This window comes from Gavia stellata, chromosome 1, assembly GCF_030936135.1.
Source record: "Gavia stellata isolate bGavSte3 chromosome 1, bGavSte3.hap2, whole genome shotgun sequence".
NCBI classification, from domain to species: Eukaryota; Metazoa; Chordata; class Aves; order Gaviiformes; family Gaviidae; genus Gavia; species Gavia stellata.
Window position 1 is genome coordinate 74,792,548 of NC_082594.1, and position 27,761 is coordinate 74,820,308.

Consider the following 27,761-nt stretch of genomic DNA (forward strand, 5'->3'; position numbering starts at 1 on the left):
TCTTTTTAAATGCAGGTGTACTGATGCCAGAATTACAGAGAAATTTCCATGGGGAGCAGACAGGGCAAGTCATCTTGTGCAGAACACGTTCCACATTGACTTCTCTAGAAATGTACCCTTCTGTATTACAATCTACCGCTTTACAAGAGATTAGCTCTTAGATGTAAGGTTTGTTTGCAAAAGGCTTAGAAGGAAGAGAATGGTCAAGCCATATCTGACCACCTCTGAAACATCTCAACAATCCAATAGTTAAAAATCATATATTACACACTGTGATTTTGATCCTACTTAAACTGACAAGAGTTACCACTGAATTAGTAAGCATTTGATCATTTAACATAAAAAAGATTGGTATTTTATGGTCTGCAATAAACCATTTTGATATGTTAGTCTTGTATTTTTTACATCAGTTTATTGTAAGTCATAACTGTTCCCAAAGAGTTCTGAAGAATCATTAAGCAAATAAGATGAATGCTTCTTAGCCTTTTTTCGATGGAAAAAAGGCCAAAAAATGAACTCAACCAACCTTTTCAATAATGAGAATTGAGTCACAGCACTCCACACTGCCCTGTGACCTACTCACAGCTGCAAAATTAATGGAAAAAGTAAATCAGCAATTATTCATAATAAAAAAAATCCTTTTTGCAGCATGAAATACATTTTATGTATTCTCAAGTAAGATTGCTTATACAGGATGAATTTTACACTGTACATGTTTTTTGATGTTGAAGCAAATACATACAGGGAAAAATACTGCCACAACCAATACACTTAAATACCTGTACATTATTTACATTTTAAAATATTTTACACAGCTCCAAACCATCAGTGTCATTTAGCTATACACATTTCAAACCGGAGTGTAAAATGCTTACAGTTTTTTAACAAGGGAATTTCAACATAAATTCAGCTTTCAGTTCTTCAGTAATTCAATGGACTCAGGTGTTAACTTTGTTCCATGCCAGCCATCAGTGACAAAGCTAAAGATTCCACTGCGAACCAAACCATAAAAAAGTAGTTAATATTTGCATTTGCAGCGGTCTGCAAATATTTATTGCAATTCAATTCTGTAGTTTAAAAGGAAGATACCAGTTTATTTTTTAAATTGTAACACTTCAGGATTTAAGATGATAAGACATTTTATGAATCTCTGACAGTTTAGACAATATTTCACCGCTTTCATAATCAGTTATCCACTAGTTATTTCAGATGGTAAGAACTGGTAAGAAATTAGCTCCTTTGTTTGAAATACTAACTGCTGTACACAAAAAAACGAATAAACATTGTGGGGGGGTTATATGCAGTAAGCCATTCTCACAGATGGTTCTTGCAGACAAGCTCTTGTAGACTGAGCAGCAGTGATGTCAGATATTACCTCTTTTAGAAACCCATTAGAACGTGCATCTACATCCCAGCTAACCCCATTCAACAATTGCCCCCCTAACTCAAACTGGCACTGATTGGCAATTTAAGCTAATACCAGACTCCAAGTAGAAACATAGACATGTCATCTTCTGCTGTTTCTGCTACCGAGGAAGTAACTTCCAACAGATGGGCAGAGCCAAGAGCTCAGCACAGTTGCAGCTGAGGCACCATAACACTAAAATTTTATCTGTTCAAGATATACCACAGCTGTCATCCAACAGCAAAAAGAATGCTTTTCTATGCTCTTAGTGAATGAACTTAGTTTCATTCGTTTAGAAAACTGCTTGTCATTTGCTTGTCTACATCAGCAACGCCTCATCAAGAAAACAGGTAAACTGAAGATAGCTGTCATTAAAAAAGCATGGCATGAATACTCTAAAAAAGTAATGAACTTAAGAAGTAACGCTTCATGTCCCTCTGTGAATACCTCACAAAAATGAGATTCTTTAAGATGTACTGACAAACATTAAAACAGATTAAAACGTAAATTCATTCCCAGTAAAGCTTGTGTCCCAGTAAGTGCAGGTATGTGAAAAGCCTCATGTACTTACAGTGAGGAAAAGAGCCTCGACAGACAGCTTTGTTGAGAACAGTTACAAGAAACATGTGACAGTTTTTAAAATCAGATTCCATCTTCTCTATGGATTCCATCCTACGAAACAGTTTAACAGAGGAATGCTTCACATACTAGCCACTATGTTATCTCCAAAATATGACCAAAACTTCACAGTAAATGACAAAATTACAATATTTCAGTTATGCCTGTGTATACCACTTCTAGAAAACCAAGGCAATTTCGACAGGAGCATCTGAGCACTATCACAATGGCATTAATAACTTCCTCATCATCTTAGAAAACTCTGCAGTAACTAGGAGGAACTGTGTGGTTCCAACTGACAACTATTATTCCTATGTAGCTTCGTATTTCATGACAGCCACTCCTGGTCCCTGTTGCTTCACAGCTCCTTGAGGTAAATCTACACTGCCAAACAGAACAGGGACACCCACACTGCTTTACTATCAGCCAGCTCTTGAATTCCACTTTGGACTGTGCCAGCTAGCACTCACCAGAGAAGGGAGAAGATGTAGTTCACAATAGTCACCCCTTTCCTTTTTCCCCTCTCCCAAGAGGATACAGATGACACTACATCAGCTATGACTTTTTCCTGCCACATTCAAGAGCACGCAACCACATGCCCTGAGTTTCAGTCTTTATCAACAGCCTTCACAAATTATTTCCGACAGTTCGAATTGGAAAAGCACTTCAAAAATAGCAACTTCCAAATGCCACAGGAGAGCAGGATCCAAGTTCTAGGTAGCATCTGTGCCAAACAGAGTTAGTCCTGAAAAATATGGATGCGAGCCAGTCCACACCAGCTGGCCTCAGGGCCACAGAGCAACCCTTGAGTGTTAGACATAGCCTTGGAGACTTGCCCACTATCATTCATCCTTCAAGCAGCAGGTTACACAAGCAGAAGTATGAAGTATAAATTGGGAGAGGAGTGGCTGGAGAGCAGACCTGCAGAAAGGGATTTGGGGGTGCTGGTTGACAGCAGGCTCAGTATGAGTCAGCAGTGTGCCCTGGCAGCCAAGAGAACAAACCACATCTGGGTGTATCAAACACAGCATAACCAGCCAGGCAAAAGAGGTGATTCTCCCGCTGTATTCAGTGTTGGTGCGGCCTCACCTTGAATACTGTGTGCAGTTCTGGGCCCCACAATTTAAGAGGGACGTGAAGGTCCTTGAATGCGTTCAGAGGAGGGCAACAAAGGTGGCAAAAGGGCTGGAAGGAATGTCCTGTGAGGAACAGCTAAGGACTCTGGGGTTGTCTAGTTTGGAAAGAAGGAGGCTGAGGGGTGACCTCATTGCTCTCTACAGCTTCCTGAGGAGGGGAGGTGGAGAGGGAGGTGCTGATCTCTTCTCCCTGGTATCCAGTAACAGGACACACAAGAATGGTTCAAAGCTGCACCAGGGGAGGTTTAGACTGGACATTAGGAGGCATTTCTTTACAGGATGGTGGTCAAACACTGGAACAGGCTTCCTAGAGAGGTGGTCGATGCCCCAAGCCTGTCAGTGTTTAAGAGGCATTTGGACAATGCCCTTAATAACATTAGCTTTTTGGTCAGCCCGGAAGTCGTCAGGCAGTTGTACAAGATGATCATTGTTGGTCCCTTCCAACTGAACTATTCTACTCTAAAAAATAATCAGATCTTATTTTTAACCTTGTCTAAGGGATGGCTTAGAGAAGAACAACTGATTCACCTATAAGTTCTAAGTTAAGATTAATGCAGACCAGATTAGAAAAGTAAAGAGGTTTAGAGATGAGATTTTTTTTTTTAAAGAAAATTAAAAAAAATTACTGCCTTCTAGAATGAAGGCCAAACTAAATAATCCCACTTTTCATAAACCAATTAATGCATGTCAGCATCTAGCTGCTTACAATTTTAAATCATTGACAGGAGACATGATCATAAACCAAACGTATGAACCTCTCATTTTACTGTTATGAACAACTATGAAGGAAAAAAAAAAACCCTCGTTGTTGCTATGCTCTACAATATTTTCAAACACTTAGAAGTTGCGTATTGGCCACCTTTTTAATTACAAAATACTGAACATAACACTGAAACAAGTGCATGAAACTTTTAAAGTTCTATCTAAAATAAATTTCACTTTTGCTAAGAAATGGCAATTAGCCTCTGGTATCTGCTGTTAAACACTGAGCAAAGTTCTGTTATTTCAGACAAAAAAAATCTCAAGATCATATTCTGAGCTGTGAAATTATGACCACATAGAATTTTATGTATGTATACTTACTTCCAAGCCCCCAAACCAGCCTGCCAACGGTCTGCAAACATCAGTACTAAATTTAACACTTTCATTATCGCTTCTTTCACAAAGCTCACCTAAAATAACAATTAAAACAAAAGGAATAACAGTCAGAAGTTCATTATTAAGCATAATAATTTTCATTAATAAGCTGCAATACAAAGGGATCCCATGCCATTTAATCTGATCTGTAAAAACAATCTCCTAAGTACCATGCGATTCTTCCAAATTTAAGATGTGTTTTGTATTTGCTCTCCAATTCATCTTCATGGCTGACTATTTTGATGAGGACTAAGCACAGACAGTATGTGGGATAAAAGGCTACAATGCTATCCATATACCCCCATTTCCTGACATACCAGTATGTATAATCCTCATTACATTACCAAGCCTCAGTTTGTTCCAATCCTCCCATCTCTTAGAAACAAATGAGTCATGTAAAATCCAATATAAAGAATTTAATTTTATCTTCTCTCCTTGATAGAATTGAGCTGAGACTTGCAAGGGAAACTGGATCTCAATGTTAACTCTGGAAAAGCTACCACTTCCTCAAGAGTACCTATATATTGCTTAGTATGTATGAACTGCAAAATAGACAGCATAATTATTACTAAATTACTTTATTGTCCTGCTAAACTCAATATATCAAATATGCCTTTTTTTCACCCACCTTTTCTCTCAGTAGGCAGCGATCATGGATTGTGGATAGATATCTGTAATGAATCTTTATCAATTGATCTAAATCTTTGGCTTCTTCTACCTGATGCTGAAATTCCAAGCCTGTACTGTGAAGAATCTTGAAAAGACGACCATAGTTATTAAATCCCATGTTACACACAAGTGCTTATGACTCTCTTCCAACGTATTTTTTTTAATGAGCCTAAAATTGCCCGATTCATTCACTCTTCCCTCTCAAATTCTAGGCTCACCCTCCAAACTACCGTCAATATAGGAAAAAATTCGAGCTCTTCTCATAACTGCACAATGACATTCCTCATATAAATAGGAATACTGCCATCGCACAAGGGCAGACAGACTATCCCTGGAGGAGCTGCTGTGGAGTGTATTAGTTTTATTAAAGGCAATAAAAGGCAATAGTAGAGCAGGTATGAATCTACAGGCATTGCCTTTATATTTGAGAAGTCATGTATACACTTTTGGATCTGGTACTAGAGATTTTTGAGAAGGATACATTTAACTAAAATGTCTGTAGCAACACTTTTGTAAGCATAATAGCTTTTAAGAGAGTAACAGCTTACAGAAACCCGTTTTTACATGACTGTGCTTCAGTCATCTAGCACTGGGAGAAACAGTCAAAAAGAATTAATAATAGCCAAAGATCAATCATACGCATGTAGAACTTCTAATGCAGTTTTAAAATTACTGATTTAAAACTGCCAAGTTAAAACTGAAACATGTTTAGCTCAAAATTATTTTGCAGAAAGGACATTAGACTGAGATTTTGCTTTTTATTTTTTATGTTTTAAATTAAAACGAATACTGCATCTCCAATTACAAGTTCTTAATATAAATGCAACTGTGATATAAGACAAACCCTAGTCATGATGTAGTTGTGCAGGCTGTTAACAAAATGCATAAGTTTCACTCTTAAGAGGAACATGCGATGTATTTGTTGTTTTATACTTTCTGTTTGCGGTCCAAATAGAGGAAGCGTTCCTTGTTCCAATAGAGTTCCTTCCTTAACCTGTGGGTTTTCTGCAGCACAGACTAGTTCTAAAAAGAAAAGGCAAGAGTACTATATAGAAGTGCTTATGACAACAAACTGTAGCTAAAATGTTACTTAAAACTGAAATTTGTTATTTCTTATTATTCTGCACACAATACTGAGGTAAGATTCTTCTTGCAATGCAGATGTGTTATTAAAATATAGCAACATTACACTGAATAGTTTGACAGTATATGTACAACACAATTTGATAAATACTAGAATAGGAAATGTTATTTAAGAGCTAAAGATTATGTGAAAGGATAAAAAAAAAAAAAATCTACAGTAAAAATAAATGTGTATACTATCTCCACAAAGGGGAAAAGACTTAAGCACAAAGCCATGCCCATAAAGTTTAAACAACTGAAAACCACGTACTTTTAGGAAGAGAATTACTTAACTAACATATAAACCAGAGATGAACACATCAACTTTCTAATTTATTTTTCTAAGACATGAAGTGTGTATCCACTTTATATTGGACAGGAAGAGTACAAACATTAACCTGGTGAAGGAGACACTGAGAGATTTCTTTCTACAATCCCCAAATATTTAAATTGTAGCTTAGAGTATGTATTCCAAACTACCTAGCCTACTGTTTCAAATCTCGAGTATTTTTTTAATCTTGTTTTCTTAACTTGTTTGCAAGGTATTACTCATAAAAATTTGGACTGTACATAAAGCAAAACATTAGGGTGTGGTAGAAAAACCTTCTTTCAACAGCAAGGTCTGAAGAATGAAGTAACAAGTTTCCAATATAACTAACTAGACCTGAATCAAAGAGACAAAGCGAATGCATGAATAAATAGTGTTGTCCCTGAGGCTGAAAAGAAGTGAAAAACATGCCCTGCTTAATATATATATTTTGCAAAGCTAATAGAGATTAATATTTTATAGAATTAATCAAAAGTCTGACTGGTTTATATGATTTACTGCAGAAAGCAGCAGGCTGTTTATAACCTTAGACACAGAACAAGTTTTTAGAGCATCTTTTATTGAAGAAGTTTCTTACCATCAAATCGTAAAACATCTAGACTATACTTGGCCCACTTTATTTGCAGTAAGAGCAGAAAGACTTGATTGTAAATTTTTTGGCATTCTAAGCTTATAACTATATCCACAGGCCAAGGAACCTAAGAAGAGGAGAGGATAATCAAGACAGAAAATGTAAGTCACTTTAATACAACTTTTCAAATCTGTTCTAGAATAAGAACTACAGCAATATTAACTCACTACCTTGTAACTCAATGTCAAACCATCTAAGGTGTGGACAGGGAGTTTCTTCTTTGCTGTATCAACACTTTCAAATGATATAGACAACCTATGCAAGGAAACAAGGGATTTAATTGGTGATAAACTATTTTAAATTAGTGGTTAGTTTCATATTGCTAAATACCAACTGTCTGATTTAATCTGGGGAACTTGGGTAGAAGGGATGACAACAGCTCAAAACTTCATTATAACAGATTTCTTCTAATGATAATACAATAATTAGTATTGCGCTATGCAAGTTAAGTACATTAGTATAGGTAAGTGTGAAAAAAACAACTAAACTATATTTTGCAGGATTTTGCATTTTACCTTGCACTGTCCTCTGGATAGCGTTGCCCAACTGCTTCTTGAAGTTGAACATTTAAGAAAGCAACATTCTGCCAAGTTTCCTTTTCTCTAATTTTGTCAAAAATAGACGTATAGAAGTCATACATGGTATCTCCAGCTTCAAGTAAGAAAAAGTTTCTCATTGCCTGCAGATATTCTACAAGCCTAAACAGGAACAAACATGTAACATTTCCTCAGTCTTAATCATACAAGTGAAATCAAACACAACTGTTAAAGAAACAGAAATCTTAAAAACTCTTCACTACAAAACTCAGTATTGAACACAAACTTAATGAAGTCCACAGTAAATCCTTTGCTTAACCCTCGGATAGCCTTCACATACATTCAAATAAAACAAAATAACCAAGACATTTTTTCCTGTAAGCTTGAACAGCCCCACTAACCTCAACAGAAGTGCTCATGGTATTCAGCTATCTTATGGGTTAGGCAGTTCTCAGAAACGGCTTAGAGCTTGGAAATCCTGCCCCTCTCCCTAAACAGGACTTAGGGAAGGAGATGCAATTTCAGAGAGAGTTCTGTCTAAGAAGAGACTTTAATATGGAACCCCAGAAAACTATGATACGGATTTTCCTTTTCTGATAAAGTAGGAAGAATAGTACTGCTACAACTCTCGCAAAAACCTTGACTATAAATACATGAAGTATTTCAGACAGATTAAAAGCATGACGACTTATGACCAGGAAGGTAAAAGGAACAGGCCATTTAAGTAATATTAAAACATCGCATAATATTCTTTTGTCTACTATACATTTTATAGTAGCATAACTGAATTTCATATTAAATATATTCTAGCTTCCTAAAATTTATCTTCCAGTTTCAAATGACAACACTATTAAAAGTACTGTTTGAAACAATTTCCCTATTGAACGTCCACTGGAGACAAATGATAGCTTTCCTGTTGATTTAAGTGAGACCAAGTTTTCACCCAGGATTCTACCATGTTAGATCTCCCTGTCCTCCTTAATGATTTCATTGTTAATTATCAAATTACAGTGTAAACACAACATAAAATTCCTGCTTTTAGTGTATGGCATACCACTGGTAATTAAAAAAAAAAGTGAGGGAAAACCAAATCTCTTTTCTTACCTATAATCCTTCTTTAAAGTTTGCATTAAGTTACCACAGCATTCCAAGTATTGCTTGTCTATGTGCGGATAAAGGCAAGACCTCAACGTCAGTTCAAAAGTCTGGCAGGTGACAGATTCTGAGGATCTATCCACACAAACATCCCCACCAGTAAACTTCTCGTGAAAGTCACTCTGTTCCAAATATAATCTTCAAAATAAAACAAACTACTCAGGGAAGAAGGTTCATAATTCATACAATATATAAATCAAAAATGTCATACCTTCAAAGATTTTAATTAGAATTGGATCCTCTGCTCTAAAGTACATGGTGCAGAAGTAATGGAAGCTGTTTCAAAACTATAGTACATATGAAGCCTATTAAGTGATCCTTCATACTGTTTTTGTATGACCAGGCATAAGAATATCAAAAAGGATAGCACACTACAATCACATAATTGCTCAAGGAATAATTCTGCAAAACAACAGAAAGTTCAAACACTGTACAGCTTAATAAACAAACCCATTATCACAGGAACTTTTAAAACTATATTGTGCATATACAGCAGTCAGATGAACTTCCCAGGAAAGAAAAATAAAATTAAAGAAACAGAGTAAAAATTTGAACAAGAAGAAAAAAGTGAAACACAACAACAGCAAACAAAAAAACAAAACAAACAAAAAACCCATCACACACATGGAGAATTGGTTTGAGGCACCTTAAATATGTGGTCCCTATATATGATCTGTAATATATCATGCCGAAGAGAGTATCTGCAGTCTACACCTGGTAAGTGTAATTATTTTGTCATAGAAGGGATCGAATTATTATAATGATCTGTAAAAAGCTACTCACTAGCTGAATCCATTGTAAGAGGAAGCCCAGCTCATAGCAGCTATCGTCTTGATAGCCTGGATGAGTCAGACATTGAATTAATCTATCAATTTTGATACACAGAATAGTTATAGAGTCTTATCTACTATTAATTAAGATTTCTTTAAAACAAACTCCCCCTAGGACTGAAAGGAAAAATCACCAACGAGTATTTAGGAAAAACATAAATAGCTATTTTCTTATTTGTAATCATAAAATAAGTAAGATTTTCAGAGTTCATCTTTCCTGCTAATTTCCAAGACATTTATAACCTCTATACAACTTCCCCCATTATGAAGAATGAAGAATTTTTATGCAATTAACATGAATTTTGGAAGGCTTTAAAAGTTAAATTATTTAAGCACAGCACAACTGAAGCTGCATTCTTCAAAGAATATACTTGGTGCAAATCAAAGACATTGTGTACAATTTCCAAGCAAACACATTTAAAAGTTTAGATTTTACAAAGGCATTCACTATTAAAACACTTATTTGCTAAAAGCCTGTTATGATAAAGATTGCTCCCATTTTCTATGCTAACAGGTGTGAGTAGCAGATTCTTCACTGATTTTAACTGTTTTTCTTTAACTAAGCACAAGGGTAGTGTTTATTTAGCTTCTGTCACTGATTGTTGGTGCTCCTCTTTATTCTGTGCTTGCTTGTTTTCAGCAGTAGCAGCAATAATAATCTGGTCTACCACATATCACCAGGCAGAACATTGCTCTCAACAACACAGCAGGAAGATCATTCATTTACCTGGCAAAATTAATAGCCAGCAGTGGGTCATGGACATCATCCAGTTCCAAGTGTCTTTCTGCTATAGACTGCATCTTTATCAGGCTCTGCTTTGTGGCCTGCTGTTCTGTAATAATATCGGGAACAGACTCTTCCCCATGCCGCAGGCGAGACTGCACTGATTCCAAGAACAGTGTATACAAACTCTTTCGTTCAGCATCTAAATCAGGCAACACATTCCATAGTAAGATTTTGTTCTAAGAGAAAATATCTTCTGAACTAAAAGAAGAACTCCATAGTCAAACATTTACTTGCTAACTTCTTTTAACATACTAAATTTAGGCCACTATTCAGGAAAAAATTCAAATACATACTTAAATAAGTATTGCTAAAACGGTAGGACTAGTCCAATGCCTAAGGTCAGGCATATGTTCAAATGGCTTGCTGAATGGGTGTCTGAAATATGAAGTATTTCTGAGGTTGTTAGAGAACCTCCTCCTTCAGATGCAAAGGCAGTTAATTCTTAGCACCTGAAACAAGCCTTCAATATTCACTGGAATAGGTTATATTCTCACACCAAAGGGGGAAATAAACCTAGACAGTCTCCAAAATAATTTAACTATCTCTACTTCTAAACATCAAGACAGAGCAAAACAAAAAAAAATGTGGTTTGTTCCTCAAAAAAAGATACAAAATCATCAACATTGGTTACACTGTTGTACTATGTTTTACAATCATTCAAGATAAATATCCTAAATATCAAAATATCTTTCATGGTATCTCAGAATTATTCAACCACTTAGTAATGGAAAACAACTATATATTAAAACAATCCAGCTTTACTATTAGAACATACAAGCTGTTTTCATTTGTCTCAACAAAAAAAAAAACGTGTTTTGCAAGCACTTGAAAACAAGTTTAAGAAAAATTTAAAGCAATAAAAAGCAAAGTGAACACTCAATCTTTATTCACTTTGTTCTCTTCACTTGTTTGCATTGGAAGAGTAAGCGTTTTCAATCAGACCTGAAGTTCCCAACCATGATACCGACATTCAACACGGAGTGTTATATTATTCTAAAACCATGGAAACACTACTACAAAAAAATACACCTATACTGTTAGATACCTTAAGGCATGATAGTCCACAAACTGACATCTCACCTCGTGACGCGGCCTGCTGCGGAGAGCCATCTTTGCATTGAAGATTCTTCAACAGCTGCATGGATTTTCCAGCCATGATGATTTGCTTTAGCACAGGTTTCAGAAAAGAGACCATGGTGTGTTGCCTGCTTGAAGGGGCCTGATCACTGCCAGAACTGGCACTGGCATTATCACTCATCTTCTCTTCATTCTCCGTCTTCTCTGACACACTATATAATGTGTAGGTAGCATACCAAAAATCTCTGTGATTAACTGGAACATTTTTGTTTCTGCAAAGAAATAAAAAGCTGTTGAGTATTTCCCTTTTCAAAAGATGAAACCTCATTACTAGAAGATGCATATCATCTTTGCTCTATGTTTTGCCTTTCTCTTAGACTAGTCAAGAAGCACTTTCAAAACTATATAAAATAAGGTCATTCATATCATAAACTGTCTAGATACCTCTAGAAAGTATGATAGCTTTAGCAGGATAAAGCATCAGCTCACAAGAGGTAACAGTTGTATAACCAAATAAACCCCCAAAACAAGGCAAACGGAGTAATTATAATAAATGTCCAGGAAGTTAACTATTCACAGTGGCATGCATCCTTAATAGCAAAATGATTAGTGATTGACTTGTAGATTTCTTTAAAACCCACAATGAAGCAAATACTACTGGGAAAGCTGAAAAATTTTAGAGTAGGTGAAACTCAATTCTTAGTTCACTTTGCTTTTTTGTGTTGTTCACATCAGATACAGAGTTTAGTCTTTGAAGTCAGATAGAAAACAACTTAATTAGATAATTAAAATGAAGCACAAATATAAATTTAAAGTTGAAACCACCCCTGTTGGTAGCACTGAAAACACAACTACAGAACCAGAGAAAGTCAAGTAGGACAAAATAGGATATTAAAGATCTCAGCTACTACGGATTTATTACAATAGTACTAGAGCTGTTCTCTTACTTCATGCTCACCTTGACCTGCCTTAACAGAGGTTCAATTAAGTCTGGCAGATAGGGGGAAACAGATTTGTAATTATGAGCCAAAATTCTGATTTCTATACTCACTTTCCACTTCAAGCTGTCAAAAAAGGAACCATCAAAATGTAGCATATAAACAGAAGAGAAATTAACAGCTCAAATAATGTTTAGGATATGTGCATGTAATTCAAGACACCATAGTAACTTGTACTGCAAGTCGGAAGCAATGAGTATTTTAATTCTAAATAGCATTTGATTTATAACTATGGATTAATAGAAGAATTAAAAAGTAAATTTCGTAATTTTTGCTACCGTCTTGGTTTTGAAAAATGGTTAATTGCTTTTAAAAAAGTCAACACACTCAGAGTAAGACTGCTGATTATTTATTATAGATGGAAAAAATTAAACAATTGATTTCTATTCCAGAACAATACCCGGTAGGGCTCCATATCTAATGCAATTTCCCTAATGGGAAGTTTGACATAAGTTATGACAGTATGATTAAGAAATTAATTCTACTTAAGTAAAATAACAAACATGAAAGCCTACTTTGTCACCCTTTACTTCCTAGATTCTACAGCAGGTTTTGTATTCACACTTGCACATCATTATGTGTGTCCAGTATCAGCATCCCTACCTCTGAATGATGAATTCCTTTGCAGGATCAAACAAATTACCATGGACTATCCACTCATCCACTGTCTGTAAGTATGGCCTCACAGTTTCAACCCAGAGAGAGAACAGAAGGGACACCTGAATTTAAAGGCAAAAAAAAAAAAGAAAAAGTGGCTGAATGTTTTTATACTAAACATTAGAAGCAATATGGCAAAGTCTAACCTCTTAATTGTGCAATTATAGTTTGTAAGATATACATAACTACACTTAACATTTTATCTTTAAAAATCCTTAAACTAAAAATTACAGCTTTAGTAGTTTTAACGGAAGCCCGCATTGTGCATGCTTCCCCTTGTTACTTTTGTCATCGCAGTTACACCCAAACGGCAGTTTTCACAGAATCACAGAATGACAGGGGTTGGAAGGGACCTCTGCAGATCATCTAGTCCAACTCCCCCCCGCCAGAGCAGGTTCACCTAGAGCAGATTGCACAGGAGTGCATCCAGGCGAGTTTTGAATATCTCCAGAGAAGGAGACTCCACAACCTCTCTGGGCAGCTTGTTCCAGTGCTCTACCACCCTCAAAGTAAATAAAGTTCCTCCTCATGTTTAGATGGAACTTCCTACAACCAAGTTTGTGCTCATTACCTCTTGTCCTGTCACTGGGCAGCACTGAAAAAAGACTGGCCCCATCCTCCTGGCACCCACTCCTTCAGTATTTATAAGCATTAGTAAGATTGCCTCTCAGTCTTCTCTTCTCCAGACTAAAAAGACCCAAGTCCCTCAGCCTTTCCTCATAAGAAAGACGTGCCAGTCCCCTAATCATCTTAGCAGCCCTTTCATTTTTTTTCACTCTAACATCTCTTAAACAGTAAGGGATAGTCATAAAACATTTGTGGTTTTATAACATAGAAAACAGGAAAACAAAAGGACATAATGTCATCTACCATATTTTCAGTAGTATAATCAACAAGTTACTGTAAAAACCCAAACCCCTGTATTTCTGGATTAACTGAATTATGCAGCTATAGAAATAGAAGGAGGGAAAGCCATTCCAAAGCTCCCTCTTTCCTAACAGCTTCCTGGCCTCTGATTCCCCACAGTTCCTCCCCTTGGTCCTAAAAAAACCACTGCTGCTGATCTCTTAAATCTGATTTTGTCCAGGTTGAGTGAACTCATGTCAGAAAACAGTAATGCATTACGGCTATCAAATTTGTCTTCAATCCTCAGTAGCTGAAGGCAAGTGTACTCCATCACCATAAAGAAATTTAAGTTACTAAATTTTCGAGTGTGTCGTTCTATTAAGGAAGGAATGATTTCCCCTACCGTTTGCTCAGATGCTTCTCCAACACTGTCATATTCAAGAATAGCTTTGTAGAGTGTGTTAAGCAGATGAGATGCTCGTACAACATTTCTAGTGTCAGGTGGCACTTCTGCTACTCCTGTGCTGAAAACTTTGTGAAGTACCTTCAGCTGTGCCAGTCGGGGAGACAATTTATCTATTACTATTGAAAGTGTGACTGTTTTATCTGGAAAAAAAAAAACAAAGATGTATAAAGGTAACATCCAACAGAAAATCAAATTTTGTCAGTGTTATTAATGAGATTTTAAGACGCAGCATGGCATCCTTCACAGTTTCAAAATGTATCTGCATAATGTTTTACATGTTTCCCTCTTATAAAAATTTCCTTGTGTGCCCCCTCTTGTAAAATTTCCCTTGCACTGTACCTTTGTTGATTATGCATTTTTCAATTTCAGTAAGTTCTTCTTTAAAGCTAATGAAATATTTATACAAGGCCCACATAAAAGCTTGGTAGGTTCTGAATGGGGCTTCGGTAGTTTTCTTTGGAGTGGAAACTGTTCCATGCATTATGCTTTCCGGGCTGTGTCCCATCACTTCATCAATAAACTTCTGTAGTCTAAACACAACTTGACCATATGCTGCTATCTGCTCCAATACAGATCTCAGGCAATGCTAGGAAAAAACCCAAACTTTTTAGAATCATCTAATAAAAAATCTATATTTTATAAAGCCTAAAAATTAAATCACAACATATTTCTATTAATTAAAATATAATAAAACTCTGCCATCTCTATCGCTTCATTGCATTCTCAGATATGAGAACAGCCCATTCAGTTTTATTGTCAGATGTTCTTAATTTAGTCAAAACATAGTTGTGGAAGTATGATTTTTCCACAAGCAGTTTAATTTCCTATTACCCAAAATTACATCTTCCTAATGATAGATACATTCAGCTGAGATTCAGAAACAACTTACGTGGGTTAAATGAGTTACAATAATATCATTCCGTACAGCCACTTTTCCGTCATTCAGCTGAAATATAAAAAGCTTTTTCACTCCTGAAAGTAGCCTTGAAAAGAAACAAAGAGAGTAGTAATTTTTCCCCTTCAATGGACTCATAATTATATAATTAATAAAAGGATTAGCTCTCCCTTGCCTAAAAGTTTCTTTTCCTCAAATAAAAGGGGAACATAGATCAACTACGATGCTCTTGGTATCCACTGTGAGTTGTTGCTATAACAAGAACAATAAAACACTGGCATCAATTAAACATCTCCTAAAGTTCCTTTCCCATTGAGATAATTTTCAGCTATAGGATGATTCAAACCTACTTTCTAAAATTGGACACTGTATTAAAAATCCATAGGGGCAGGATAAGAACAAGCTGATTCTTCTTAACAGTTAGACTTGAAGAACCAATGCATACAAGAAGTAGTAAGCTACTTTCTTCTTTGTGAATCTGAATGGTTAACACACATAAGCAGCATCTTTACGGTTAGCAATGGTGCAAGCTAAAAGCTCAGTAATAATTCTTTGTTCAGACACAACTTCAAAGATAAATCTCTCACTTCCTTGAGAGGAATACTAAAAGTTAAATGCAAGCTTTTTGATGTTGCTCTTACCAAAGAGTTTCCCGTATAACCTGAGTTTCAGTGACTAGTGTTCTCTCTTCTGGCACATATAGAGGATCACTGGTGTACAAGTGGTGGTCCCTTAGAAAAAAGGAAATTAAACAATTTAATGGCTGAAATAACAGCTGAATCACCTGAAAGTAAGAATGAAGCAATAGTCTTAAGGCTCAGTTTTGTTCTAATTATATCTGAGTAGATTCAGTGTTCATGGGGGCATTTTAAGTATATAAACAAAAGCAGAGGTTGTTTTCAAATCGTTAAGCAAAATACTATGGAAAGCATTCAAATATCATCTAGTCATACTTAGCAAGACAAGCAATTAAGTAGCAAATAACTGAACTACTGAATCCGGGTTGTTTTGGTTTTTGTGGGTTTCTTTTTTAAATTCTTGATCCTTGATTATTTTATTATTTCACATTCAATGCTGTGAAAATTTACAGTTATTTTGTTAAAAACACTAAGCTAAAAAGTAAAATATCGATTTCCGTAATCCGTATAAGAAAATTCACACTTCAGCCCAAAAATTTACTTAAGAAATGGAAATTTTCAGAGCCACCTAAGAACTGTCCCTTATCATCCTGTGTTATGTAATTCTTTGTAAACCTTCCACAGTATTTTTAATGCTCTTTTTTTAATGCTTTTTAGCAAAGCATAGAACGACTATTTGCATTTGTAGTATCTTGACTCATTAATATCATCAGTGGCAAAATTTATGTAATCATGTTCAAAATTCAAAAATCCAAATTAAGTAACACTCGTTATATATCATACATATATATAACATACATCTGCTAACAACACTGCAATAGAAACAGCATTGCTTTATTTATGTTACTGATTTACCAATATTCACTGGAAGTTTTCAATCATAACTGGCTAGATAACCAACTGACACTAAAATAAATTTAAGTCCTTGCTTAAGAAATTAATTAAATTAAGGAACCAAAGACAAATCTAATGATCTGTATTACTGCAATACTCATACATCAGAATTTGGGACAGAGGGAAGAATCAAGCTTTTTTTTTTTTTTTTTTTTAATTGAACTTCTTTCTCATTTTCTTTCCAAAACCACAGCGGATCATGATGATATACTGCTTTATGTTCCTTCCTCACACAAATTCTGTGTTTAAGACTAATTTTGTAAGGGAGACACCAAAACCAAACAAAAAGCTAAGCTTTAGGGAACTCCTCACTTCCAGGACCACTTCCAACCCACCTGTATTAGTTCCTCAGAGACCTTCGTAAGCGTCAACCAAAACAAAATTCAACAATAAGACTTGCTTCTTTGAAAAAGGAAAACCCTCTTTCTGATATGACAAATGTAATAAAAACTAAATAAAAGAATCTATTAACAGAAAAAATTGCTCATTTGTTCATTTTATTAATTCGTACCCTTTTAATTCTGTTTTTAACTAAATCAGTAATAACTATACCATCTTTTTACTTCCACAGTAAAGATGCTTAAGAAAGTCATTATTTAGCATTATATGTCAGTAAGGAATATGTAAGTGATACTGTTTTCCTACCAGACTGCAGCTAGGTTGGAATGCAAGTGCAAGCTATGTGAAAAGCGAGGAGCTCTTCCTGTCCAGTACTGAGGAACTACATGCTGCTCCAGCCAGCTGCGGGCATCAGGTTCACCAACTGTGAAAACACGTGACAGCTGGTGAGGTATTTTTATTTATTCAGGAAATGCTTATAAAACACAGGAAAAAGTTATTAATAAGCCTATCTGCTCAGCTGCAGAATCACAGATCTTTTCAAATAAGTTACAATTTACAACTATTTACACTTTACTGCACTCAGATATATGACACCATCATGCACAAATTAATTTACATAGAAATGCCTCATCTACTAAAAGTTGCAAAAGTCCTAAAAAATAAACTTGGAGATTTATGTAGTTTCCAATTCTTCCTTGAAAAGTGTGCTTCTGTCTCAGGCAATTCTCAAATAATATACACAAAACAAAAGCTGACTTAAAAAGTAAACTGCTAAATATCAGCAACTGTGTCACAATGTTTCTTTTTACTGTGCATTTAGTACATTAGCTAAAACTTTTCTTCTTAAATGTGATTATCAAGAAAACTTTACCTAATACCAGTCAGATAGCTACTATTTATACAATATACGAACATTACACAGTCTTCTTATACAAGGTATCCCGTATTCTACAATAGATTTAATAGTCCCTCAGGTTATTCAAGAGTAAGCCACTACTGTTTTAACTACATAAAACTATTTTTTTTCAAAAATGCTTCATACCCAGAACTGAGTCAAATGTTTCTGTTGTCAACCAAATTTTGTTTCAGCATTCTGATACTTAGTAATAAAAATTTGCATTATATCCATACAACTACATGCTACATTTACTGTGTAAGTTTTCATATCTATATTGGAATATCCATGTATATTTCTACAGAAATAAACAGAAGTCTTCTCCATCAGCATCAAGAGAAATCAGATCAAACTTTCCATATTGTTTCTTTACTGTTAAAAATAAAACAAGCAGTAGTGCACAATAAGATGCACCTTAAAACTACGATTACAAATCTAAAACATAACACCTCACTAAAGAATAATAAATTAAGCCGCATTAGCTTGATAAGTTTGAGTATGTATGAGCATACCAGAAGAATTATAGCTTATTCTAACCTTTCCAGGAAACATTAGGTACTGATTTCTTGTTTGGATCTTGGTCTTCTAAAGGTGTCCTGTCCACTTGAATACCTGAGTCCTCCCTGCTTAAAGGCTGAGTGTCTTCCTCCTCTTCACTTTCTCCAGACCAATCCTATTAAGTGCAGCAAAACCCAGTACATTTCAGTACAACATAACAGACAGATCTATATTCACTTCCTATTGACCTGAGAAGCTGAACATAAACACTTTTCTTCTTTCTGCCACTATAAAGTAAATTCCGGACACTAAGACTAACATAACTGTCTGCCAGAGACTGGTTTAAGTTATACATAACATTAATAACCAGACAAATGAGAGAACTGGAGAAGATCACAGAACTAAAAGAAGTTCTGATAAGGAGCAGGCAGGCGTCAGCAGAAGGAACCAGTTTAGTTGCAGGATTATGTCAAAACACGGTGGAAAACAAAAGCATCTATATTACTGTTACTCTGCTTGGGCCTGTGTGTATTTCTTGGTACTAAGTAAGAAGCAACTTATCGGGTAATCCTGTGAGAATCATAGAGAGCATACAAATCAGGTCTCCAACATACTTCAAACCCGTTTATACAGTTGGTTTTTTTACCTTAAGAGATTACTTACTGGTGTATCTACACCTGGGCCAAAGTAAATTTCTTCTCCTTCCATCAAATACTTTCCCCAATCAAATTCTTCTTCCTTTTCTAGGAGAAGTATAAACATAAAAATAGTAAGTATCATATAACTCTGACCTCCTTTTCCTCTAAAAACATTTCCAAAGCTAAAATTACATCGTTACTCTAAATCTAAAACAAAAGGCATTCCCTTCCACTTAAGGTTACACCACTGTTCCTTTAACAAGGTTATATACTTTCAGACACATAAATTATGACATATCAACCATGTATAGTCCTTATTTATTAATTCTCAATTTTGTTGCTTATAGACTCAAAATATCCAATATGGTATGCCATCAGCACATTTATCTGTACTATGTTACATTACCCTACGCTTCAATCCTGGAAAAACATGCAAGAATGCAATATATCACTTATCGTGGCTAGTCCCATTTAGCTTGGTGGAAACATTCTAAATGTATAATTCACATACGCACAAGGATCCTGGACTGCAAACAACATAAAGCAAGAACTGTCTTACTCTCCAAAAAAGACATGATCTGATGTGTAATACTTAAAACGTAACAATCACACTTATAATATATTATATCTTAAACGTGAAGCTTACTCAACTGTAATTAGTGTTGTTTGAGATAACCTCTTCATATTCACATTCCTGGAATGGGCTGAAAGTGCATTCAAAACACCGCCGAGGGAATGTGCAGAGATCATTCAAAAAGGAATCTTAAGATGCAAGATTTTCTTTAGGTTAGTCTGAAATATTCTTCTTTCAGTCTATGATACAACACTGTAAACAAATGGGGGATGGTATCCACTCAAACTTAAGCACAAGCCTCATTTTTAGGCTCTGAGTGAAACAGTCCTACTTTAGAAAGCAGGCAGCTGGGACCTCCCTCTGGAAACCTTGAAAGGTATCTCCCTTTTCTGGACTACATAGGGAACATAGGAATTTACATCACCAAAGCTGTTTCAGCAGACCTCCTATTGAGGTGCAAGACAGAGACTGAGGATAGAAACCCGTTGCCTGTCTTTGAGCATGTAAGCACTGCTGAACTGGTGGAGAACATCAGTAAGTGATAGCTGTACAAGTCAAAAAGAGCTCCTGAGGTACTTTGGTGACTGGAAAACTTAATTAGGCAATGTAACATCAATGGGGGTAGAAAGATTTGCAGGCTAATTAAATGTATAGATTACAAAAAGACAATCAGTAAAGCACCTTGAAGTGAAGGAGATAATAAAATGGAGAGGAAAAATGTCTTCCTTATCAGATCGCATTAATGGATTGTATCTTTCATTAGCAATATAAATATCCTGTAAACTTACCCACTTCTTTGACTTTTGTTTTTTCCACATAGGTGGTATTGGATGGAGAATCAGACAAACACAACAGAAGAGACAGTATGGAATAGTGTGTATCTGTCTTTAAAACACATTAAAAAAATAAGCAAGTCAGTAAGTGGTCTAAAAGGTTTTTGTTAGGAACAAACTCAGCCTATTATCTGCTGGAATGTTCCCCGTTAGTTCCCATTCCCAAGTCCTGAACTACAAAAATAACATCTGCAACGTGATATTGAATGTTGTCCATTCTCTTTTGCCTACTAATTAGCCAATCAATATACAAATACTTCAAAAGTAGCCACGGAATAAGAGACCTCTTACCGAGATGATAATCAGAGAATACAGAAAAGAGGTAAGAGGAACCCTGAAGTACTGTCAAAGTAAGAAGTCACCAGAGGACAAGGAATAACGGACAGCTACGTTAACATGGGTGAGGCAGAAGGACACAGGTAACAGGCCTGCAGGAAACCAAGTCTTAGGTTCCCCTATTCATATGGCTGATTATTTCAAACAGAGGCTAAAATGAAGTTAGCTAAAACACTTTGCTAAAATTGCTACATTTTAATATCACGTTCACATTATCTTCCCTCGTCTAAAATCTACACAAAGTGTTAAGTATACATCTTTAACTCCAATATTGCACGAATGCAGTTGTGAAACAGAGGCCTTCAATCAGGTTAGAATACTGTGCCAACAGTGGTATGCTGCAGAGATCTGTGTTATGGTCTATTCCCTAATATCTGCTTACAGCACAATAATTTCTTACTAAAGGAAGATTTTTCTTTTGCTTATTCTAACTTTCTAGAGTTCTTCAGCAGACCATTTCGTATCTAGACATGTGGAGATTCTGCTACCTACATCCTATATTCTTTGATACATACATAAACACACTTAAAGCTGTTTCAGAATGAGATCCACTTGTATTTTAAAAAAAAAAAAATTCAAAATTCTGATAAAGCAGCATCACACTCGTCTAGTGTATATATAGAATAAAACACGTTCCTACTGAACATTACTGACTCTACAACAGTTTGTCAAAGAACACCAGTAGGTCATTGACAGAATCACGTGTGCAAGCTGGTGTTTCACTCATCAGTCACAAAACTGATAAATACTCAATCTTCCTAGTTACGTGCCACTGCTAAAAACTAAATGCAGTTTAACTTCCCAAATATGAGATATTATCTACCTCCAGCTGTACCCCAGTTGCATTTTCAAAAGGAAGGGGGGGGGGGGGGGGGGGAAGGCAGCTCTTTCAAATCTTAGGATACCTGCAATATTCAAGTATTAAGTGCTTGCTTGGGCTTTTGTTTTGGTTTGTTTGGTTTTAATTTTATTCGACTCTCAAAACAAGCCCAACTAAAGGTACTTTTTCAAAAATCTACAAAGTACAGTATAATAACTGAAGATGTGTGTAAGCTATTGAGGGTTCCAGGGTTTTCCCCACAAATTAGAGGAAACCTATAACAGTGCAAAGAAAGGTAAATGTCAGTTCAATGAGAAGTAAAATCGGACTACAACTCAGAACACACAGCCCTATTAAAGAATACCATTATATGGAGCACCACCTTTTAAATCACAAACTTAAATTTCCCAACAGCAGGAACTTCCAGTTTTCAAAGATCAAATTCATTATTAAACTACCACACTGGAAAGTGTCTAAGTGAGACAACTTTTGCCATATCCATCCAGTCCATATCCTAAACTGATTTGAAACAAAGTGTATCAAAGGTGAAAAATATACATAGTCTTAATAAGGAAGCTACAGGGCAGGAGCACTCCATTTGGAAATACTAAACTCAAAACGTCCAAATGCATTACTTAAGATAAAAAAATGGGGCAAAGAGTAAGAACTGCTCAGCTTGCCATTGTTTTAGAATAGACAGGAATCTAGATTCGTCTTGATTCTAGCTACAACATTTGTACAACGCTGACCGTAAAACATCTGCTCTGAAATGAGAAGATGTCCTTTAAGTCATGACGCTGCATGTGCTGAAACCCTGACAATAAAATAAATGGGGAAACTAAAGAATACAACCCTGGAAATCCATGACCTGAACAGCAACTGCAAACCCCAGTGCTAAGTCATCTGAAATCTCCAACACAACGTTACAACTGAAGTCCCCATCGTCTGTATAAATGCAAGAGTGCTAGAAAAAAAGAAAAAGGAAGTTACAACGTACATACCTTTGTTTCTTCAACACTTGGGAGTGGCGAGTTCAGGAATTTTTCTGTTAGTCTTTTCCAGCTTGCAGCTTTTCCCAGGTCAGAATGAACTATCAATTTTTCATGTATTCTAATAACAAAAATAGCATCAAAAATGCTTCAAAAAAGTTAACTAATGCATTATTAACCCATAAGCATAAAACTTACCCTTCTATCGTCCTCTCTACTTTGTGACTGTTCACATCAAGAAAACGGTGAAATCTGTGTAAGAAATCTGTATTAGAATATATGTAAAAAGGAAGCTTAAGTAAGGAAGAAAATAAAGCTGATTTACACATATGAGGACAATGTTATTAGTTTAATAATGCATGCTTAATTCAGCAACAGCATTAAGCATCAACAAAATTTAATCTCAGTGTGTCTTAGCTCAAGAAGGATTAACTACTTTAAAGATGGAAAAATGGAACGCAAGTTACATTTAACCAGCACTTTAAGCTGAATGGAAAATTACTACTGTATCACCAAACTAAGCAATTAAAGTATGCTGTCAGTTAAGTCAAGTGGAGCGAGGAGATCAAGAACCGTATTGTCAAAGGCATCTGTGTCAAATGCACAAAAATTATCTGGGACTTGCATCACAAGCACAGGCAAAACAAACACCAACATGGGAAGGCCTCCAAACCCAAATGAAGCTCCTTTATAAATAGCAAAGGAGAGTGCCTAAATATAAAGTGCCTTTATAAATAGTAAAGGAGAGTGCCTAAAAGAAAAGAGAGCTTAATCAAAATAAAGAAAGAGATACCATCAAAGGTAGCATGTATAGGGACAAAATAAGAACTCATGAAAGGTTAACATGGACTTTGCAGAAGAAATTAGAATATGAATTAGGTTCTTCAGTTATACAGAGAGAAAAAACAGGGAATGGGATGTGACATCAGTGAGCACAATGTCAAGATACTCTATATGTAGGCCCTCAAAGCCAACCTAATATTTTGCCTCAGCTTCCAGCAACAACTGTACAGAACACGGGGGTAAAACTCTCATGACCACAGACAGAAATGAAAACTACTGGATCTCAATCAGGAGCAAAAATTTAAACTAAATAGACTGAATTTGGCAATACCATCTAAAATCACCTCAATGTCAGAGCAATGAACTAGAAAATGAAACTGTAAGGCAAGTAGTAAGGATTTTTAGTAAGTATCATTGGAGGACGAAGACATGCCCATATTAAAGAAAAGAAAATAATGCTTTGTTAACTACAGACCCATTAATCTAATTTCAGCTGTGTGTAAGGCTTTGGAATAAAAGCACGATAAAATGTTACATTAACTAGGTAGCTGACATTTAGGTGAAGAAAAGATAGCTTATGTCATTTATTACAGCACATTAGCTTACATAGGACATCATTAGTTCAAATGGAAAATGGTGGCAAGTACAAGAACTGAAAGATTTAGAAAAACAGACTGGAATGACAACGATAAAAAAAGGTTCTGCACGGAAAAGAAGAATTAACCTGAAGGGAAGTTCTTAGTGAACTTCCTTTAGTCTACAATTACTTAAAGCTTTAATTACTGACCCTAATACACACACACGCACAAAAAGTATAAAATTTTTTAGGCAAGTTGGGAACATCATGAATAGAGGAGGATTAGTGTGTTGCATGGAAAGAAACAGATGAATCTGAGAACTACAACATAATCAAATCTAACAATACAAACCACAAGTTTCACAAACTTGAAACTAAAGAGTGTTCCCTCTACAACCTAAGGGTTCACGGTTTGGAAATACGGTATTAGTCAATCTCAGGCTGAAGTTCCACGCACATTTCTTAAGACAATTCTGGCCTTCCTCTTCCCAACCCTCCCTGCCAAAACAGTTTGTTGTCAACTCTGCATCACCCCCTCTGTTTTCCTGCCATGATGTTTTTCAAAAAAAACCCCAACCCAACAGTTCCCCAATCTAAAAGAGCACACAGCTACACAAGCAACTGTGTCACCGAAACAGGAGAGATGTCACAAAAGGATATGGAAGACAAGGCGCACTTACCTGCCTCAAGAAACCCTGCTACTGTTACCAATCTGCAGACTCAGAATAACTACTGTTACAAGCAACCACTTTGAGGCAGCTACAAAACTAATAAACACAATCCTGTGATGCATTACACAAAATATTTCTGATAAAGAACACAGGGAGACAGCAGTTACAAATACCATATTCCTACATTCTCAATGAATACAAGTAGCCTCCTCAAAATTCAGCAGAGAGTTGAACTTGTCAAAACACCGGCTACAGGTCATATGCAGTTCTCCCACACCTCAGACTCACCTTTGCTGTTTACGAATGGCTAGTTGGTTATTAAAAGTCTTATCTAAGCCTATTAGTAGTCAGGATTCACAGCCTGACTTGATGCAATGCAGTTATGCTATTGCTCACACCAAAAAATGAATTTAAACAGCATAAAAAATGTAAGTAGCGTTGATCTTACATGGATTATGTACTTGCCGCATGAATTGGAAACAGATCATGTAAAAATTGGCAGCAGACACCAAAACAATAACTGTGATAACTGAAAAAGCAGTGTGTACAACTTTAATAAGGATATTTCAGATGGCAGTGTAATAGAATTAAAGGGATACAGATAATATATATTACAGGTTAATAAAGACCACGTTTATGACAAGCTCAAATAATGTCAAACACATTATCTTCTGCAGATTGATAACCTTTCATGTAAGCAAGCACAGTATTCTTGGCCAGAAGCTTTATCGTGATTTGGTGGAGTTCTCTTTATTTGCTCTTCACATATAATGATTATTTCTTTACTTCCCCCCAACAAACAAAATTTTGGATGTCTAAATGAAGATGTTGAAAGGTTCCCTTTTAGGGATCAGGAGAAAAGCCCTAAAAGGCAGAGATTTAAAGGTGCGTAATAGCCGCTGGCCCTTTGACAGGGACTCCCAAGCGAGCCCCAGTGCCACCCCGGACACCCTGCCCGGAGGGTACGGCAGGACATGGCCCTGTACCACACCCCAGCACCCTCCTTGTTGACAGGCGAGCAGGTGGCAGCGGGTCACACCGCACCGCAGTCCCTCAGCACAGAGGAGGGGGGCCGGCCCAGCGCCGGGGGCTCCTTCCCTCCGCAGCGCCCGCGGGCCCCGACAGGGGCGGGGCGAAGGGAACCGCTCGCTCGCCCCCAGCCCCGGCGGTGATGGGCACCGCGGGGCCCTCGCAGCCGCGGAGCTTCTCCCCGGGAGAAGGGTGGCGGGCGCTGACCTGAAGTTGGACCAAGCGAAATTCAGCGCCGTCTGGAACCGGCCGCCGCCCAGCTCCTCCTCAGGCAGGCCGGTCACGCTGCGCACCAACGCGCGGACAGCCCGGTCCTGCTCCTGCTCGAACCGGCTGCGGTGGCCGGGCGAGGCCAGCGGCACCGCCATGGCCGCAGGGGCGAGGGGGGCAGAAGGGGACGACACCTCCGGGAGGCGCCACAGAGCCTCCCCTCACCGCCACCTCCGCCGCCGCGCGGGCGGGCAGTCAGCACTTCTCGCGAGACTTCCCTGGGCTTTCTCGCGAGAGCCTCCTCCCCCTCAGGGATCTCGAGGGGAGGGAGGCGGGGAGGTGCGCGTGCGCCTGCGGGAACCGCGGCGAAGCGGGAGGCAGCCGGTCGGCTGCGTGCTCGGTGGCGGGAGGCGCCGGCGTCGGGGCCTGCGTCGGCTGGGGTGGCACTGGACTCCCAGCCCCACTTTAGCAGAATCTTCATGTCACGGAAATGTCACTTGTCTTCGGAAACACCCCCATAAAGGCGCGATCACCCGGGATGAGTCATTAGCTATTAGTAGCCACCCAAATAAGGGCCTGGGGCTGGCTTTGCATTGCAGAGTTCGTTTCAGCAAACCAAAATGCAATAGCTGCCTTGACAGGAGGATCAGGAGTCGGTTGGTTAGGGTAGGACGCTCCATGAGTCGGAGATTTTCCCAAGGGCTCTGCGCTCCACATCACACCAGCCACCCAGTGACCCTTTTCAGTCATACTTACCGATTATTTAAGAGACTGCATTTCAGCCTCTTGCTGAGGCCGCCCTGCACCAACAGGCCCGACCACCACCTGGCTCTTCGGAGGCAGGCAGGCGTCTTCCTCCCTGACTGAACCTCTGCTTTTGCACAGCTGGGTAAACTGCTGTTAGTGGATATTCTGTACATAGGACACATGCGGAGGATCCGGGGAACTACAGGCCTGTCAGCCTGACCTCGGTGCCGGGGAAGGTTATGGAGAGGCTCATCCTGAGGGCGCTCACAGGGCACGTGCAGGACAACCAAGGGATCAGGCCCAGCCAGCACGGGTTCATGAAAGGCAGGTCCTGCTTGACCAACCTGATCTCTTTCTATGACCAGGTGACCCACCCAGTGGATGAGGGAAAGGCTGTGGATGTTGTCTACCTGGACTTTAGTAAAGCCTTTGACACTGTCTCCCACGGTATTCTCCTGGAGAAGCTGGCGAATAGTGACTTAGACAGGTGCACTCTTTGCTGGGTTAAAAACTGGCTGGACGGCCGAGCCCAGAGAGTTGTGAATGTAGTCAAATCCAGTTCACAGCCGGTCACAAGTGATGTCCCCCAGGGCTCAGTTTTGGGGCCAGTTTTGTTTAATATCTTTATCAACAATCTGGACAAGGCGATTGAGTGCACCCTCAGTAAGTTTGCAGATGACACCAAGTTGGGCGGGAGTGTTGATCTGCTCGAGGGAAGGAAGGCTCTGCAGAGGGATCTGGACAGGCTGGATCGATGGGCCGACGCCAATTGGATGAGGTTCAACAAGGCCAAGTGCCGGGTCCTGCACTTGGGTCACAACAACCCCATGCAATGCTACAGGCTTGGGGAAGAGAGGCTGGAAAGCTGCCCCACAGAAAAGGACCTGGGGGTGCTCGTTGACAGCCGGCTGAAGATGAGCCAGCAGTGTGCCCAGGTGGCCAAGAAGGCCAACGGCATCCTGGCCTGTATCAGACATAGTGTGGCCAGCAGGAG

The 27,761-nt window shown here is 37.8% G+C and overlaps 1 protein-coding gene across 3 annotated transcripts; it reads right to left on the bottom strand.

The window, feature by feature from the left end:
* Positions 1-26,178, bottom strand: TUBGCP5 (tubulin gamma complex component 5). 3 transcript variants are annotated; one of them, XR_009485019.1, is made up of 25 exons: positions 26,018-26,178; positions 22,949-23,002; positions 22,763-22,871; positions 20,561-20,657; positions 19,850-19,960; positions 19,224-19,303; positions 18,600-18,735; positions 17,471-17,588; positions 15,935-16,024; positions 15,288-15,381; positions 14,738-14,984; positions 14,336-14,538; positions 13,033-13,148; positions 11,435-11,703; positions 10,295-10,493; positions 8,687-8,875; positions 7,562-7,744; positions 7,217-7,301; positions 6,993-7,113; positions 5,810-5,988; positions 4,925-5,050; positions 4,243-4,331; positions 1,977-2,077; positions 876-992; positions 1-585 (listed from the first exon to the last, which is right to left on the bottom strand). XR_009485019.1 is itself a non-coding variant. In XM_059835375.1 (24 exons), the coding sequence occupies exons 1-24, from the start codon at positions 26,176-26,178 to the stop codon at positions 946-948; spliced, it is 3,204 nt and encodes a 1,067-aa protein (XP_059691358.1). In that variant the 3' UTR covers positions 1-945. The 3 variants fall into 3 exon arrangements, 2 of the variants coding, with proteins under 2 accessions (XP_059691358.1, XP_059671166.1); XM_059835375.1 differs by having other exon boundaries at positions 1-992; XM_059815183.1 differs by lacking the exon at positions 19,850-19,960 and having other exon boundaries at positions 1-992.
* Positions 26,179-27,761: the final 1,583 nt, after the last annotated feature.

Coding starts and splice junctions, on each gene's coding strand:
- TUBGCP5 (XM_059835375.1), bottom strand. CDS start 26,178: ATGGCGGTGCCGCTGGCCTCGCCCGGCCACCGCAGCCGGTTCGAGCAG. Junction 23,003..26,017: donor TTCGCTTGGTCCAACTTCAG/GTCAGCGCCCGC, acceptor TTTCTTACACAG/ATTTCACCGTTTTCTTGATG. Junction 20,658..22,762: donor CAAGTGTTGAAGAAACAAAG/GTATGTACGTTG, acceptor TGTGTTTTAAAG/ACAGATACACACTATTCCAT.